This window comes from Rhineura floridana, chromosome 2, assembly GCF_030035675.1.
Source record: "Rhineura floridana isolate rRhiFlo1 chromosome 2, rRhiFlo1.hap2, whole genome shotgun sequence".
Taxonomy (NCBI): Eukaryota; Metazoa; Chordata; class Lepidosauria; order Squamata; family Rhineuridae; genus Rhineura; species Rhineura floridana.
Window position 1 is genome coordinate 117,406,100 of NC_084481.1, and position 18,018 is coordinate 117,424,117.

Here is an 18,018-nt window from a genome sequence, read left to right on the forward strand (position 1 = left end):
CATTTTTAATGTTGCTTTCATGGCATATGTAGTAATGGTAACTGTTGCCAACTTTGCAATGCTGGTGCAATGCTGAGTTCAGTTCAGACACAAGCACAGCAGCACCAGATACTGTGAGCCTGAACTTGTGCAGAAAGTTATAGTAGATCAAGCCATCTGCCTTTTGGTTTCATAAACTCTGTTTTTATTAATGTTTTCTCTCCTCCCTCTCTTTTTAATAGATTCATCTTGCATGGAAAAATTACTTTCTAAAGACTGGAAGGAGAAAATGGAAAGATTAAACACAAGTGAACTCCTTGGAGAAATTAAAGGTACAGTATAATTTAGGCACCATATTTTATTTCAGAAAGTAGGTATGTAAGAAGTTTTTTAAATAGTGCAAAAAGTCCTACTGATGTTTACCTTGCATTCCCAAGAATACTAATTTGACTTTTATGCTTGGTGAAGCAATTGGCATTTCAGTGAGGAGGCTGCTCTGGAATTCTTGATTTTATGTTCAGATGGATTGCATTTTCTGGATCAGATTTGTCTCAGATTCACTGAACTCTGCAAGATTCTGTTGTGTGATTGAGCTTGCGTTGGTTTGCTGATTGGTACATTTTGCACACGAGTAAGATATGTAAATTTATACTGTTGACTGCCTCCTGTAGTGAACATGGAAGCAGGAGGAGTTCTGAAGAAAAAATTGCATGCATCATCATAGGATAAAAACCTTCAATGTTTCCATTTGTATTCCACCCTGCTCCACCAGCAACATGGAAAATATATATTTGTATGCTCCCTAGACATTTCAAGGTGGTGTACCGCAGTAGTATAAAATACAATTCCAAAATATGCAAATACAGCTAAGATCAAATCCAGTGAAGCAGTCAGTAGAACAATACTTCAAATTCTACATCAATTCTAGCATCAGTAGCTAGTAAAGGTCATGATGAACAAGAAAAGTTTTAGCATGTTCCAAAGTTGTATCAGAGTTGGAGCATACCTGTGTCTGGTGGGTAGGCCATTTGGTGTATGGTGCCACCACAGAAAAGGCCCTCTTCATGGTTGTTGCCAGATGGACATCTGCAGGCTGTGGCACAACCAGGAGAGCCTCTGATGATGATCTCAGTGACAAGGCAGGTCTGTACAGGAGAAGGTGCTCTGTCAGGTAATCCAGTACCAAGTTCTTTAGGGTCTTATAAGTTAATACTAAAACCTTAAACTTGGCCTAGTAGCAAGTAGGAAGCCAGTGCAGGTGTTTTGGTTTTTTTTAGAAATGGTGTTACATGCCCACAGTTAAACATATTCTGCAGTAACTGTAGCTTCCAGAGCAAGATTAAGGACAGCCCCATACATAGCATATTGTTGCATGCCACCCCAAGCTCTGAGCAGTGAGAGATCTGCTGGGCTCCCTGCACTTACCCAGGGTTTGGTTTCCCTGGAAAGAAACCCAGCGGAGACTGTGGTGTCTTTATGAAATATGGTTTATTATTTACACACATTCCAACCTGAGCTTAAGATAGAGGGGTTCAATGCATCAGCAGTCCAATATCTTGCTTTTCCATCAGGCTTACAGGAAGCACCCTAAAGCCATGGTGCAGGGAGCCAGCCTATCTGCCTGTCTTCAGCTCCCAGCCTTTCCTCCATCTCAGCTAAAAACACAAGCCTCTCCTTGGCCTCAGGAAGTGGGGGGCTCTCCTGAAGAGTTTCAACAACAATAGGATCTCCCTGGCTCATTCACTAGTTAATGGGCACTTGATAGACCCATTAACTCACCTGGCCCCTCTATTAGACTAACAAAGAAGACTTATCTGGTCAGCAGAGCGGGTTTCTCACCTCCAGGTGAAGGGTTCCAAATCAGAGGCTGGAAGGGGACTCATAGAAATCATCCATCTCAACCCCAAATGCATAACAATATTAAGTCTTGAGGTTACAAAGGCCAGGGTCACTGTGGCCAGACTATCTCTATCCAGGAACGGCCATGCTGTAGAATATATGTACTCCGGGGTAGTCTCTTAGTGATTTTGAACTGTAATATTTTTAAAAAACTTGCTGCTTGTTTCGATTGAAAGTATAGGAGTTGTTGGGTTTTATTACTTTTTGTATTTGTCTGTTTTGTGTAGTCATCCTTTCCTCCTTCCCAGAATCACTGATTGTTCAGAGCAGAGCTGTGAAGCAATAAAACAAGAAGAAAACAAGTTAGGTGATTAGAGGGAGAAATCTCAGTAACAAGAAACAAAGGCGTGGTTCTGTGAGGAAGAGCTGCTCTTAGCACAGACTGTTACTGAGGAGTTGTTTGCTTTATCAGACAGAAGGCGTTCTTCTTAAGGATAAATGAAGCACATACTCTCTCTTTAAAAAAGTGGCCTTCTGCTGTAAGACTGGCATCTCAGTTATGGGGAAGGATGCCAGGAATTTTTTTTTTTTAAGGAAAAAGGCAGTCATGCTCTTTTGTGCCTGCATCACAAATGTTTCTCATGCCGACTTTGTTTACCAAAACATAGAGATGTGAAAATATTAGTGATAATGCAACAAATACAGTGGATGGTGCATTTTCTTTGCCTTAAAGTAGATGTCATATCTTTTACAGTTGATTCTGTGTTTATTTATCATAATCTTGATAAGACAAAAAATGGAATAAAAGTGCTTTTCTTCCCCCAATTCCCACTGGACAATAGCTTTGCTCACGATTAATTCTTTGTTGCATGTAATACCTACTGTTTACCAGCATTTTTTCCTACACAAATCCCAGTGAAATTCAAGGGAGTTGTTTGCTGGCTTATTTATTTGAATGTTACGTCTATCATCTTTTAGGGAAAAGCAACAATTCCTGAACTCTCTGGGGGATTTTCTGGGGGATGGAGCTGGTGATCCTGCTGAAGCTATCATCTCGCTGTGGAACAGCAAGATACAGAGGATCTTCCGTGTGATCACTCCTGAGCACCCTCTCCGATGCTCTAGAGCATGTTTGGCCCCCTAGTATACTGGGGAGGTATATGCTATAGAATAGATTGGAGAATGGCTAGAGCGCAGATGGTGAAAATCTCACTGTGAAGATGACCAAACACACTTTAGAGCACATAATCATGCCTATTGCATGGTGGTGAAAGCAACAGAGAAGGCTTACTTTGCTGCTGCTATCACGTTCTCAAGTAATCATCTAGCAGAGATCTTCAGGGTGGTCCATAGGCTGTTGACACCTATTATATCAGTGGATGGAGCCTGGGATATCTTAGAGACCCCTGATGATTTGCTTGCAGGGCATTTTGAGACCAAGGTTGTTTACCTCCATAGTAAGCTTAATGCTACAGTTGATGCAGCTCTGAGTGAAGTTTATTATGCTCCATCAACCCTCATTTTGTGGGATCAGTTTAAGATTTTGCAGGTTCTTAGGAGTATGTGCCCAGCCATTTGCTTTCTTGACTATCCTGGCTGATTAAATTTAGCTGGGGCAGAAGGCATGATTGGATGGGTCCAGGGGGTGGTGAATATGTCTTTGCATGTGGATATGATGCCTGCCACCTTGAAGAAGGTGGTAGTGCAACCACTCCTGAAAAAAAGCCACCATGGACCTGATGATATTTAACAAGTACTGCCAAGCTGCAAATACCTCTTTTTTGGGCAAGGTACTCAAGAGGGTTTGGTGGTGCTGTTGCAGGCATTCTTGGTGGAAACTGGTTATCTAGACCCATTCCAGTCTAGGTTCACACCTGGGTTAGAGACTGATGTGGCCTTGGTCACTCTGATGAATGACCTTTATTGGAAAAGGGGGAGTGCAACTCTGCTGTTCCTGCTCAGTCACTCATCAGCTTTTGATACAATTGTCCATGGTATCCTCCTGGATTGACTATGGGAGATGGATATAAGGGACACTGTTTTGTAGCGGTTCCTGTCTTCTTTCCAGAAACGATAGCAGAAGATAGCACTGAATGTTTCTCATCTCCCTACCTGTGGGGTGACACAGGGCACTATGTTGTCTCCATTGATGTTTAACATCAATATGAAGCCACTGAGAGTGGTCATTAGGAGATTTGGAGTGAGTTGTCATCAGTATGCTGATAATACGCAACTCTATTTCTCTGTGACATCTGAATTGGGATTGGCTGTCCATGCCCTGGACCAGTGTCTGGATGCACTGGTGGGATTCGTTGTTGTTATGTGCCTCCAAGTCGACTGCGACTTATGGCGACCCTATTAATCAGTTACCTCCAAGAGCATCTGTTGTAAACCACCCTGTTCAGATCTTGTAAATTCAGGTCTGTGGCTTCCTTTATGGAATCAACCCATCTCTTCTTTGGCCTTCCTCTTTTTCTACTCCCTTCTGTTTTTCCCAGCATTATTATATTTTCTAACGAATCATGTCTTCTCATTACATGTCCAAAGTATGATAAACTCAGTTTCATCATTTTAGCTTCTAGTGATAGTTCTGGTTTAATTTCTTCTAACACCCAACTATTTGTCTTTTTCGCAGTCCATGGTATCCGCAAAGCTCTTCTCCGACACCACATTTCAAAGGAGTTGATTTTTCTCTTATCCACTTTTTTCACTGTCAGGCTTTCACATCCATACATAGAGATCAGCAATATCACGGTCTGAATCATCCTGACTTTAGTGTTCAATTATACATCTTTACATTTGAGGACCTTTTCTAGTTCTCTCACAGCTGCCCTCCCCAGTTCTAGCCTTCTTCTGATTTCTTGACTATTGTCTCCCTTTTGGTTAATGACTGTGCCAAGGTGTTGATGATCCTTGACAAGTTCAATGTCCTCATTGTCAACTGTAAAGTTGCATAAATCTTCTGTTGTCATTACTTTAGTCTTTTTGACGTTCAGCTGTAGTCCTACTTTTGAGCTTTCCTCTTGAACTTCCATCAGCATTCATTTCAAATCATTACTGGTTTCTGCTAAGAGTATGGTATCATCTGCATATCTTAAATTATTGATATTTCTCTCTCCAATTTTCACACCTCCTTCATCTTGGTCCAATCCCGCTTTCCATATATGTTCTGCGTGTAGATTAAATAAATAGGGTGATAAAATACACCCCTGTCTCACACCTTTTCCGATGGGGAACCAATTGGTTTCTCCATATTCTGTCCTTACAGTAGCCTCTTGTCCAGAGTATAGGTTGCACATCAGGACAATCAGATGCTGTGGCACCCCCATTTCTTTTAAAGCGTTCCATAGTTTTTCATGATCTACAAAGTCAAAGGCTTTGCTGTAATCTATAAAGCACAGGGTGATTTTCTTCTGAAATTCCTTGCTCCATTCCATTATGTAACGTATGTTTGTGATATGATCTCTGGTACCTCTTCCCTTTCTAAATCCAGCTTGGAGGTACTTCAAGATCCAGCTCTGTTACAGGATGTCATTGGTGGCTAGGAGTGCCTTTTGCCAACTTTGTCTGTTAACACAGCTACACCCATTCCTTTGCCACAGTTGTCCATGCACTGGTAACTCCAAGGTTGGAACACGGCACTGCTATGTGTGCTCCCCTTGGGGTTGATCCAGAGGCTGAAGCTAGTGCAGAACATGACAGCTAGGTTGCTTGTGGGGGCAAACTATTGCCAGCATAACACCTTGTTTGCAGGATTTGTACTGGCTGCCAAAGTACTTCTGGGCCAAGTTTAATATTCCAGTACTAACATATAAAACCCTATATGGGTCAGGAACAGGTGACTTGAGAGGCTACCTTATCTCTTATACACCCACTAGATCACTGCACTCTGCAGGAGAGTTTCTCCTTCAAGTCTCTAAAATACCAAAAGCTCACTCCAGAGTAACTCAGAGCAGGACTTTCAGTGTGACTGTTTCTGTTTCCGGAACAGCAATTCTGTTGAGATATGATAGGGGTGCTCTATCTGCACTTTCTGGAAACAGTTGAAGACATTTTTGTTTCAAAAAGCTTTTCTAGCTAAAAAGCTAGGTCTCTGTTTTCGATGTTCATTTTGTATTATTTTTCAACATATCTTTAGTTGTTGTTTGTAATGTTTTTTAAAATGATTTTAGCTGTTTTTATAATAGATTCAGAATTGCCGTGATTCATAAATTAGTAACAGTAGCAACAACATCAAAAGCCTTGTGGCACCTTGAAGACTAACAATTTTTGTTAAGGCCTGAGCTTTCATTGCCCAGAGCCCTGGTGTCCAACATGGTTACCACTTACCACATATGGTGACGTGGCTATTGACTTGTGGCAAATTGGTGCTTTACTTCTACCACGTTTAAAAAAATTAAATTGTTTAGTAAAATTATTTTATACATGTATCAGTTCAAAAAAGTGCACACCCTCTGCCCTTATCAATCACAGATTCGTCCTTGGGTCCTATACACTGCAAAATGCAAGATCAATTTCACTTTGACATCTACAATTCTCAACTGTTTCAAGAGTTTGTGAGACTTCTTTCTTTGGAGAGGCACCTTTTTGAGACAAATGTGATTTTACTTCAAAGCACTCAGCATTTGAAAGATGATTCAATTGTTACAATGTGGACTCATATATTCAATGAGTTCACAGTTCTAAATACAGTTATTTCAAAACTGTTTTCAATTTTTCATTTAATGAGGTCCTGCAAGTCAACTTTTTATGCAGTAGAAATGGTGAAATCAAAATATAGGTATCAAATACTGTGTCAGCTCTACACTGCATCAGCAGTGTCGGGGGGGGGCTGGAAACTCCTGGGTCTTTGGCAGGGAAGGAAAGTCCTTAGCCAGCAGTCGGGTTGTAAATCTGCCAGGCCTATCCGAAGCGTACTTGCTGAGTCAGAAGTCCAGAAGCGAGGTCAGTGGAGGTCCGGGATCAATTGCCAAGGAGGTCAGTCAAAGAGATGCTGCAGGGAAACTAGGTCTACACAAAGCCATGCCTGACGTTGCAGTCAGCAACAAGCTGCAGCCAAGGTGTGCCTTATAAAGAGCAGGATGGACAGCAGGTGTGAGCCCTCAGCGTTTGGGCCTTAAGGAGACAGGCCTGCCTCTCTTCTGCCTGACCTTCTGCTGTCTACGTTCTGCAGGTGAGGGGGGAGTATCCTGTTCACTGTCTGTGTCTGGCTGCAGGGCCTCTGCTGTCCCTGGGGTGCTCTGCAGCTGAGGGGCAGAAGGAGCTGGATTCTCAGGAGGCTCCTCCGTGTCTCCTGCTGCTCCTGGGTCTGCTGCTGTTACTCCCGAGTCGTCCTCATCTGAGGAGTCCTCTGACGGGGCCATGACATACTGCATGAAAATTTGGGGGCAGAGTTGAGATGTAGTCTAACTGATTTTATGCCTGATTTCCCTCAACTACTTAATGAAAATATTGTGTATTTTTCTGCTTCCAAAAACAAAGTTTAATTTTTTTTTGTCATGTGGCAAAGATGTTAACACATTTGCCACAATTTTGGCATGTATGAAAAAAGTGTTGGACACCTCTGGCCTAGAGGAACCATTGGTGGATGCTAGTTTACAACAATTTAAGTCATAATAAAAATGGTTTGTCTTTAAGGTGCCATAACACTTTTCATTGCCTTTGCTGCAACAAACTAACATACCTATCCCTCTGGAAATTATTTTAGGTGAAAGTTTTCATGAACTGCAAAATTCTGCTCAGGGTAGAAAAGAAGTTTTGTTGGGTGGGGGTTACATGTATATAAGTGATAATGAAGATCCACAGAACTGTGGAACAATTTCTGTGAGTCCAAGGGGCAACAGAATTGTTTCCCTCCAACATCAGTTCCTCGTGCCATAGAATAAACCTCTTAAGAACCTGAGGAGACTTTCCAGATGTTTTTGATATTGTGTGTGAATGGCTTAGCTCTACAAAGATAAAAGTTCAACAATTCCGTTGGACTAGCGCAAGGCATTTGTGTGTCTAAATAGCTCTTTGGATTCCAGCCAATATTAACTAATGAAAAATGGCTTATATGGAAATACTTCTATCAGTTATTTTGCATGCAAAATTTCCGTCTTCTCTCTCTCTCTTTCTGTGAGTGTATATGTTATATATATTTAAAAGTTCAGGTATACAATGAAAATGATTTAGAGAACCCTGCTTCTTTTCCCCAGTTTTTCAACTTTCTAGATTCTTTTTCCTAGTCAATTATCAGAAAGTATGGTGTCATTTATCACCATGAATAGCCTGTTTTTAGTTTTCTGTTTCTCATGTCAGCATAAATCTCTTACTTAGCAGGGTCCTGCAAGCATCACAATATTGTCCCATTGAAATAGCCTGCAGTGGTTTCTCTCAGAATACAGGGTCTTTGAAGATCAAATAAAGAAGGTCAGTCCATACATAACACAACTAGTTATGTTATCTTCAAGAGTCGTGATTGTTCTAGTATCCCTGTAGATGGATGGCTTCTGGGTCACCATCTAGTGGGTGAAGTGTTCTGGCTTCCATTTCTGGGGAAGCTTACTACTGGAACATAATCTATATTTATAGGCATTGTGGCTTAAATGTCACATGCTGTCTTTCTTTGTACAGTATGCTCTATTTTGGGAGAGACATTGACTGATGTGCATAGCTTTGCCCACTGCAGAAATGCATTTGCATTGTATGGTTTTTTTGACTTGCACAAAATTCTTTTAATTCCCCCTGCACAGATCTTTAAAAAAAAAATTAAAATTAATCAAAGGCTTTTGTTTGCAACTCCAGTCTTCTAAGAATAGTTAGAAGACAGGGAGCTCTTGCTGGTTTCAAGGCTTTTAGTGCTTGATAGAGAAGTCCTGCTCTGTAAGAGATTCCCACTGTAAAATACATTGTGCATCTTCCTTAATTTGTATCAAGTTTCATGCTGATGACTTGAGATAGAAATAGCTGTTACTCTCTTCAGTAGCTAAGGGAAGGGAATCGTGAAGAACAATGGTATACATCTTGTAATTGTGATAGGAATAGAGTTGGTATTCATTCTGTGAAGGCTGTGCTACTACATTGTGGCTACAAGTGCTGCCTCTTTCTTTCAGAGGAAAGTGTAAAAGAGGATAATTGATATTACACTTGTGTTAGTAATTCAGAAAGAGAAAAATGTAGGTTAGCTGTCAGGGGTTCAGCACTAAATGATTACAAGAATACACAGGAACCCTGTGAGCAAAAGAAGGCAGAAGAGATGACCGTATTAGTTATCTTTACAGTTTTTTTGAGATACATTGAGATTTTTTCTCTAATAGTACTAGAATCCCTTTTGGCAAGTCAGAAGTGTATACTGCAGCCTACTTTATAAATATATATGGCTTATATATCACAGGAGCATCTACAGGTTTTTAATTATGCCACTTTGTATGGTTGTAGACATTTCAAAGCTCCCCTTTGTGCTCTATGTTATAAACGTCTTTTCTTTCTTTTGAAGTCTACATGATATACATATGAGCAATTAAAAGCACAACTCAGGGTTGGAGATACAAGGCCTTCTTAATTCAAACTCAAACAAAAGCTACAAGAACCCCCCCCCCCGATTAAGATCTAAAGCGTTACAATATATTAGAATCATTGTTAACTGCTAGGGTTTAAAAAATCAATATACAGGAAAAAGATCAGTTGGTTCCAATTAGAGAAATCAATGTAAATACTGAAAAGAGGGGGAAATCTGAGCAGCAGGTCCTGGTTAGTAATATACTACAGGGCATAAAATTATTCTTAGTGATGAATTTATTAAAGTGACCACATGGAATAAAATATTTAATTCTTCATAGTACTAATCTGCTATGTAAGTATATCTTATATATATATTTATTTGGATTTTAGAGTTAGGATTTCCCTCTCTGCATGAAACTGAGGGAAAGTAGCCATATCTGTCAAAAAAGTTATAAAGAAAAAAAATAAGGCTACATCTATTCATAGTTAACCATATTTAAGTCCTGTTGATTGCAGAAATACATAATTCTTTTCCACTGAAATCAATAAAAAATAATGGGCTTAACTTTGTTTGGCTCAGGCACTAAATATACAATGAAAATATTTCTTTCCGTGAGGCTGGCCAGTAAAGTTTCTGTTTTTCTGTTATATTTGTGCCAATATTATTAATTGTTCTAATGTAGGCAATAAACCATTTTCAATACTGAACAAGGATGGTCACTTGCACATTGAAAAAAAAGAGGGAACAAGTTTGCATATCATTTGCATATGGTAATTTGTATGTACAGATGCGAATTTATATATATAATCGTTATAATTTAAATAGAAATGCAGTACATCTCACCATACTGCATAGTGGGGAAAACTGAGACTAGGTAACCTGTGTGCTTGCTCAGTCTGCTGTGCAAGTGCTAACTGTTGATGGGCACCTTAACACCTGCCTTTTCCCTTCTTCTGGTTCTTTATCTTTAACCCACCTTGGATGGGACATCCTTTCAAATAGAGGATTGTTCTATGATAGTCCTTCAAACAGGGGACTTTCCTCTATAATGTAAGATGCATGTTTACTGTGGACTAAACATTACCTGCAGTTCCAGGTGCATAGTTGCCCTGTGTATACAATTTTTAAACATAACTGTCCCCACATGTTGAATTGTTTGGATTCTGCCATGTAGAGTGATTTAATGCAGATTCCATGTTAACTAGTTCATAGGCCTAAATGATATTATTATTCCTGCAGTGAGCAGGGGGCTGGATTTGATGGCCTTATAGGCCCCTTCCAACTCTACTATTATATGATATGCACACCCCATAATGTCGAGGCTGTCGAATTTGCAAACCATGCAGGATCTGTTCTGCATAGCAAGCTGTTTGTATGAAGCGTCTCCAGTGCATTTAAGGTGATTTTCTACCATACCAGACCCCTGAAAATGAGGCAGTAAAAGTTGTGTTCCTCCTGTAATCATTCCATTCAAATGATTCTCTTGTATGCTAGCAGCTAAACTATGTCTAAACCACATCTTTACACTAGTGAAATTATCCCAGGATCAGGTGATTTTCTTTTGTCAGATATCTAATTTGAGAATGTTATAAAAGTCTTTGCAAAAACTATGGCCTTCATGTTCCCTCTCCCCAAAATGACCCTAAATTTGAGCTGATTGAGTTGACAGTAAGGAGCAACCTTGCTCATATAAAATAAGTTTGCAGAACAATTGTCAGTATCTTGAATGGTAGCTAGAAATTCTAGTCATAGCATGAGGCTTACCTCATTCTGAAGCACACTTATAGTAACGGTGTTGGGCAGATCAAGCAATAAAAAAGTCATAATCAGGAAATGGCTGATGGACAAATTGACTGCAGAGGAACATACCTTTTAATGTGGACCACTCTATCTTTCATCTCTCATTTCTCAACCTTTGTTCGAAACCATATGCTGGAAAGACATGCCCAGCAACTAATTTTCATAATCTTGGTAGATTAAATTGTGGGGTTTTAAAAAAACAACAGTTCAACGCCATTATGTTCTGGATTTCAGATAACAGAACTAGGAAAGCTGTATGTCTGAGGCCATAGAGTTGTCTGGTATGCCAGCTATGGCTGTATCTGGATTATGATAATTTGGCCACTGTAATGCATGCATTGGTAACCTGGAGACTGGATTACTGCAGTGCGCTCCATATAGGGTAGGGATGGATGAGAATTCAGCTGAATTTGGATTTAGCAATGGTCCACATATTCGCCATCTTTGTGGAGGGATCCTATTTGCTCTGAACTTCAGTGGCTTTCCCCTGACACCTTTTCCCCCTCCTCGAATATTCCCTCAAATATATTGTTCTTGTACTGTTTTTACCCACAGCACAACACAGCAGTACAGTGCTATCTCTCTTTCTCTGCCATCCCCACCACTCCAATAATCCAAACTCCAGGTAGAAGGAAAAAAGCCAAGTCTCACATTCTGATTCAAGGGGGGGGGGAAGGCACTGAAAGCTGCTTTCCTCTTTTTCTTTCCAAAAGGAAAGCAGCCTGTCCCTGCTTGCTTGCTTACTAAAGTGAAAACTGACCACTCTGTCACAGCGGAGGAGGAGGAGGAGAAGGAGGAGGAGGCAGCAGTGGAGGCAGCACTGTTTTCCTTTCCTTTATCAATATTTTCATTCAAAACATCGATATTTTCTATTTCAAAATATTGATAGAAAATATCAATATTTTGAAAGAAAATATCAATGTTTTGGAGAGGGGAAAAATTGGACCGGTAAAAGCAGCAGAAAACAGACAAAGAACAAACTCGAACTGATACTGCCTGTTAGGTTGATGGAATGCTTTTGAAGCAGCATCAGCTAGCAGATCCTATCCCTAATGTGGAGCTACTCTTTGGCCTGGTCCAGAAGTCTAGCTAGTGCAGAATGTAGTAGCTAAACTGCTAATGTCGGCAAACTACCTACAAAATGTGACACTTCAGCTGAAACATCTGTACTGGCTGCCCATATGCTACTGGGTCAGGGTCAATGGGTTGATATACTGTCCCGTCCAGAGCTGGAACCACGAGACGGAGACATGGGTGCAATTAAATCTTGCTTTATTAGAGTAATGGATACATCTAGGACATTGCGCTTCATATAGAAACCTGTCTTTCTCACAGAAACCCCTAACTACACTCTAGACATGCTCTGTGGCACATGAAGGAAGTTGACTCAGCGACTCCCCTCTTTAAGAGGCCAGCTTATGTAGGGAACGTTTTCGATTGTAATCTCCGACTCCTTCGTAAGTCCTGTCTCTGCCCTGTCCGTTTCTCACGGCTGCGGGCACGAGGCGAGGGGGGGCGTGTTTCCAATGGTTTGTCGGAAGACACCTGCTCTTGGGCTGCAGGCTTGAGGTCAGGAGGTGGCGTCATGCTGGAAGCGTCCTGGGAACTGCATGGCAAGGGAGGAGCTGGTACAACCTCTGGGGCGTCCCCTGACGGGCCCTTGGGGACGAATGGGGGCATTGCACTCTCCTCTATGGAGCTCGCGCTACCTGTGGGAATTGGCTGGAGTTCAAGTTCACTGCTCCTTCCAAGGCCCCGAGCAGACTCAATAACTCCTTGGTCTTCAGTGTCTTCTGGCAGCTGAGGCACCTGAAACTCATGCCTCTCGCCACCCTGCTCTTTCAGGGAGAGCCGAGGCTCAACATATACTAAGCCCTGAAAAATTTGGGTCCAGGATACATTAAGGGCTGCCTGAGCCCTTATAGCAGCCTTTCCCAACCAGTGTACCTCCAGATGTTGTTGGACTACAACTCCCATCTTCCTGACCATTGGCAATGCTAGCTGAGGCTGATGGGAGTTGTGGTCCAACAACATCTGGAGGCACACTGGTTGGGAAAGGCTGCCTTATAGCCTAGCCCAATTACTGAGATTTCTGGAGAAGTGCTGTTAGTTACAGAGGCCCAACTGGCCTCGACCAGAAGTTGGTTATTTACTGTTGCCACACCCATGCTGTGGAACTCTTTTCCAGTAGAGATCTGTCAGGCATTCTTGCTTTTGACTTTCAAGGTTTTCTGTGTTACTATACACTGTCCTGATGTTTTGTGAGAGGGCAGCATATAAATACCATTACAAATAAATAAATAGATAGAAAAAGCTGATGGATTTCAAAATCCCTTTCTCAAATGGCTTGCTGTGCTTAGAATCTCAAGAAATGCCAACATTGCTAAAGGCATTCCATTACTGTCATTTTTGCATGGAACAGTTGTATGTTTGCTTCTGACCATATGAAGTCACCTTATATAGCCCATACTGCATTGCACTGGATTCCAAAGAGGCCTAATTGCAGTAGTTTATATGCTCCTCATAAATGGTTTGGATTGCCCTCCACTATTTTTGCTGTTCTTTGCTATCTTGGAGTGGCCATATGGGCCTAATGATCCTCATTTAATGTATATCTAGGGGTACATTTGATTTTGATTTATAAGATTTCACACTCACACTTCACCATAAAGTCCCAGGGTGGGTTACAACCATATGTACAACTGAAAATGAGTAAAACAGTTTATACAGTTATAAAAAAACAAGTAAAACAATTCCAAATAAAAGTAGAATAACATAGATTGAAGAAAACAGAAGAGGTGGGTCCCAGAATAATACCAGGGTAAAGAGTGGTCTCTTCAGCATTCATCGGAAACAGGGATAGTGATAGTACTAGATGAAATTGTGTGGGAGTTAGGACTAGCATTCTTCCCAAAGAAGGGCTATCAGAGCAGTCCAAACTTTGACTTGGCAGCAGTGTGGCGGAACAGAGTGGCATAGCTGCATCTGCAGCTCCATTGCACAAGCTGGTCGGGAAGGAAGGGGGAGTTCAAGTAAAGCTCCATTTTATGCTATGCCAACCTGGTGCTGGCATAGTAGATCCTGAGCCAGCTCAGCCCCTTCCCCCACTGGAATACCCACTTTAAGTGTGTACAACGGGGAGTTCTTCCACTGGCAGAGTGACATGAGTATCACTCTGCTGATAGAGTCCAGCAGACCTGTTCTGGGCTGAGCAGAGGGAAACCTCCATCCCATTCAACAGCCTCCACCCATAGTATGGCATATCAGGGGTTTGGATTGCACCTAAAGTACCTATACTTGGCCAGTACCAAAAATCAGATTGATTTCAAGAGGACTCCACTGCTTTACTTCCTTCATTCTCTTTTATAAACACAGTGACTACACTCAGTGCCAAGTAGATCCATAGGGAAGGTGGAAAGGTTTTGTCTGCATTTTTAACCAAACTGATCTAATTTGCATCTCCTAGACTAATTCATGGATCAGAACATAATAATCCTTCAGATCTTATACTCCTCCAAATTTGTGATACAGTTCTCTGCTCAAGAAGTGTTCCAAAATGCATAAACAAATAACATACTTACGGATAAAATATATTTAGAAATGCTTTAATCAAGATAAATATGTATTTAAAATGAATGTTAATATGGAGATGAACACATGAGTAATTGACAGGACCAGAAACAGAATGATTCATCCATCTCTAGTCCTGAAGCTGTCATTTATAATCACTCTAAAGGGACAAAATATAATTATTCAAACAAAACAAAATAGCAATAATATATCAAGCGGAAAAACATAATTATATTTATCTAATTAATTAATTAATTGAAACATTTTAAAAATTTTAAAAAATTCAAAATAGTTCACTGCAATCTAAAATACAAAATCATTAAAATCAAATTACAGAGTGTGCTCAGGCATTAATTCAAATATGAAATGCATAGTAAATGAGTGATAAGAAGCAAACCCTTCCTGTAATTCATAGTTTCTTGTTGTGAAGACATTTCAGAACATAATTATTTATAAAATGCACAAAGTCAGGTGAACTCACAGATATGTGACCTCATAATAATTTTACAATTGATAATTTGAAATAATTTATAGATTGTGCATTTACTTTAATATATTTTATATTAACAAGAGAGAAAACTTACAGAAATATATAACATGATCTATTTTATGTATTGTGTTAGGGCCAGATGTGTTTGTCAGAAAGGAAGGTTTTATATTTATTTATTTATTTATTTATTAGATTTATATTCCGTGTTTTCTCCCAGTAGGAGCCTGGGGCTGTGTATCCTTTTATAGCACATGGTCCTTGGCTGCCTGTAACTCACAGTGTAGATCATTGTCCTTATGAAAGGCAAATACACAGGTTGTGTTCGCACATCATGCATGACATTTATTTATTTAATTAATTTAAATTGTGCCAGAAGGACTGCAGGGTGGCTAAGACAAAAACACCAATAGCACTCTAAAACATCTGAAAAACAAAAGGCTTCAAACATATTAAAACAAAACATATTTAAAGGTAAAGGTGTCCCCGTACTTGTAGTGTGAATCATTTCCGACTCTTGGGGTGATGTCTTGCAACGTTTACTAGGCAGACCATATATATGGGGTGGGATTGCCAGTTCCATCCCCGGCCTTTCTTTACCCCCCCCAGCATATGCTGGGTACTCATTTTACCGACCACAGATGGATGGAAGGCTGAGTGGACCTCGGCCCCTTTTACTGGAGATTCGACTTTCTCCTTCCGTTGGAATCGAACTCCGGCCGTGAGCAGAGCTTCGGCTGCTTTACCGCCGCTTACTACTCTGCGCCACGGAGGATCTTAAAACATCTTTAAAAACATATTAAAACAAAACATCTTAAACATGCAGAAAGTGGAGTAAGCCTCATATTCATATGCTCCTTTTCCTCTGTTTTGTGTTGCTATGAGGAGGAGTTTGGAAGTGCGTACTTTTGCTTAACCATGGTTTGCCATTTTGTCCAAACTCACAAACTGTGGTTAACATTAACTATGGTTTGCTTAAAATGGGGCAACTTGAAACCTCTGACGTGCACAGGCAGAGAAAGACTTTAATTAGAATGCATAAAGCATGGTCAGCTGTATTCAGGAGGTTGTAGTGCAGATGAATACAATGCACATATTTCCATGTTTCTACCATGATTTTATATCCTGGTTTGGAGCGCATGAGTTAACTCTTAGGTTCCATATTAAAATTACATACATGAACGTAGAAGAAATAAGCTATTTACTTACAAAACAGTTATTAGCAAACAGTATTGATTGGATAAGCATTCCTTTTGGGCAAAAACTGTAAACTTTCTATAGTTCAGAAAAGCATATTTTCTAATACAGTAGCTCTGTTTAATCCTATCAATAGCAACTTAAAGTGGCTTCCCAGGAAACATCTCCATTTCTGAACAAGTAGTTTCAGCATATCTAGCCTGTATGCCACCATTAGTAAATTTTTGATTATAACTGACAATAGATGTTGTGTATTCTTGAGAAACACTTCCATCATCTTGTAAGTGTCCCAACAACCAAGACTGGAAATGTATGGCTTTAGACAAGACTGGACAACCAGGAAAGGATATCACAGGCCTTTATTAACAATGTAAAATGAACACATCACAAAAGGATATAAATCCAGATCCCCAGTGGTGGTAGATTTCATTGGATGCTTATGTTGTGCCATGATTGTTGTATGAATACAGAGCCAGAATATGGTAATTGTTCTTTTTAGTCAAACCATAATGAAAGGATGTGGCACATGTGTGTGTTCTTCATTACCATAGAGGTGCTCTTTTATTTTCTTGAGTGTATTTGAAGGAAAACTTTAGAAAAGGTGGTATCTTTGAACCACACTTTACAAATGTGTATACCTATATTATTCTCTGATTGCTTTGAATATATAGGATTGGGAATTATACATTCCTGTTTCCTATGCAGCATCAAGTGTTTGTTAATTTGCACATTTCCATTTAAGCATAATCTGCATCAGGGTTAGGGATGGATGATAAATTCAATTCAGTTTACATTTCAAGCCAAATTATCAAATCCACATTTTCTGAAACAATATGAGAACTGAAACACAACCTTCCTTCAAAATTCGTGCTTATTTGAATTTTGTAATGCAGCTTGCCAACCAATGTTTTTTAAAAAATGCATATGGTAGGGGAAAGTGTGCATAAAATGAATATATGAGTGAAAATAACTTACCAAAAAGCAGTATATGATGAGAAATTGCTTGCAAAATTGTGTACATTAATTAAAACTACCTACAAAAATGTATTTATTATGAGAAATCCACACCAAAATGCTGGAGAATTTTCATGAGTTTTTTTTTAATTGCAAATTGCTGCAGATATGTAGAGAACTGAATTTAAGACTGGAAAAATGAGAAACTGAGAGAACTGAAATTGATAAATCTTTCCATCCCTAACAAGGATTCTTGTCTCTCTCATATGCTTTTCTTGGGCCCCCTCTACCCCCAGTTCAGCTAATTTTGAATATGGATAGTCTTGCCTTTCAGTTAGGAAGGAACAACATGAGCTAGCCAGTCAAAAAGATGTGGACCTCCCCCGTCCCAAATAATTTTACTGGAACTGGCATTTTATGAATGAGGTTGTCAAAATAAGCCAATATGAACATAATTCTGTATGCTTGTTTTTAAAATGAGAAAATCTGGTCTAATTTTTATCTACCAAGTTATGATCTACATGTTGGATGGAGGAGACTGGAAATTGACTCCCATGTGATGGATTCTCCATGCAGATCTGTGACATGTAGCATGGTTTATTGCATAATTGCACTGGTTGGGAGGAAGAGTTTGCACACCAGTATGAGCAGGACAAATAGGAAACTCCACACCTCATTACAGAATCATATGACAGTGTATGCTGCACAT

General features: G+C 40.0%; 1 protein-coding gene across 26 annotated transcripts in view; it reads left to right on the forward strand.

The window, feature by feature from the left end:
* Positions 1 to 18,018, forward strand: part of SOX6 (SRY-box transcription factor 6) — a 765,761-nt gene that overhangs the window by 386,285 nt on the left and 361,458 nt on the right. For all 26 annotated transcript variants that reach the window (XM_061610274.1, XM_061610275.1, XM_061610270.1 and 23 more), the window contains one exon: positions 222 to 311. In XM_061610274.1, the coding sequence (XP_061466258.1) occupies positions 222 to 311 (90 nt within the window). The remainder of the gene's footprint in view (positions 1 to 221; positions 312 to 18,018) is intronic.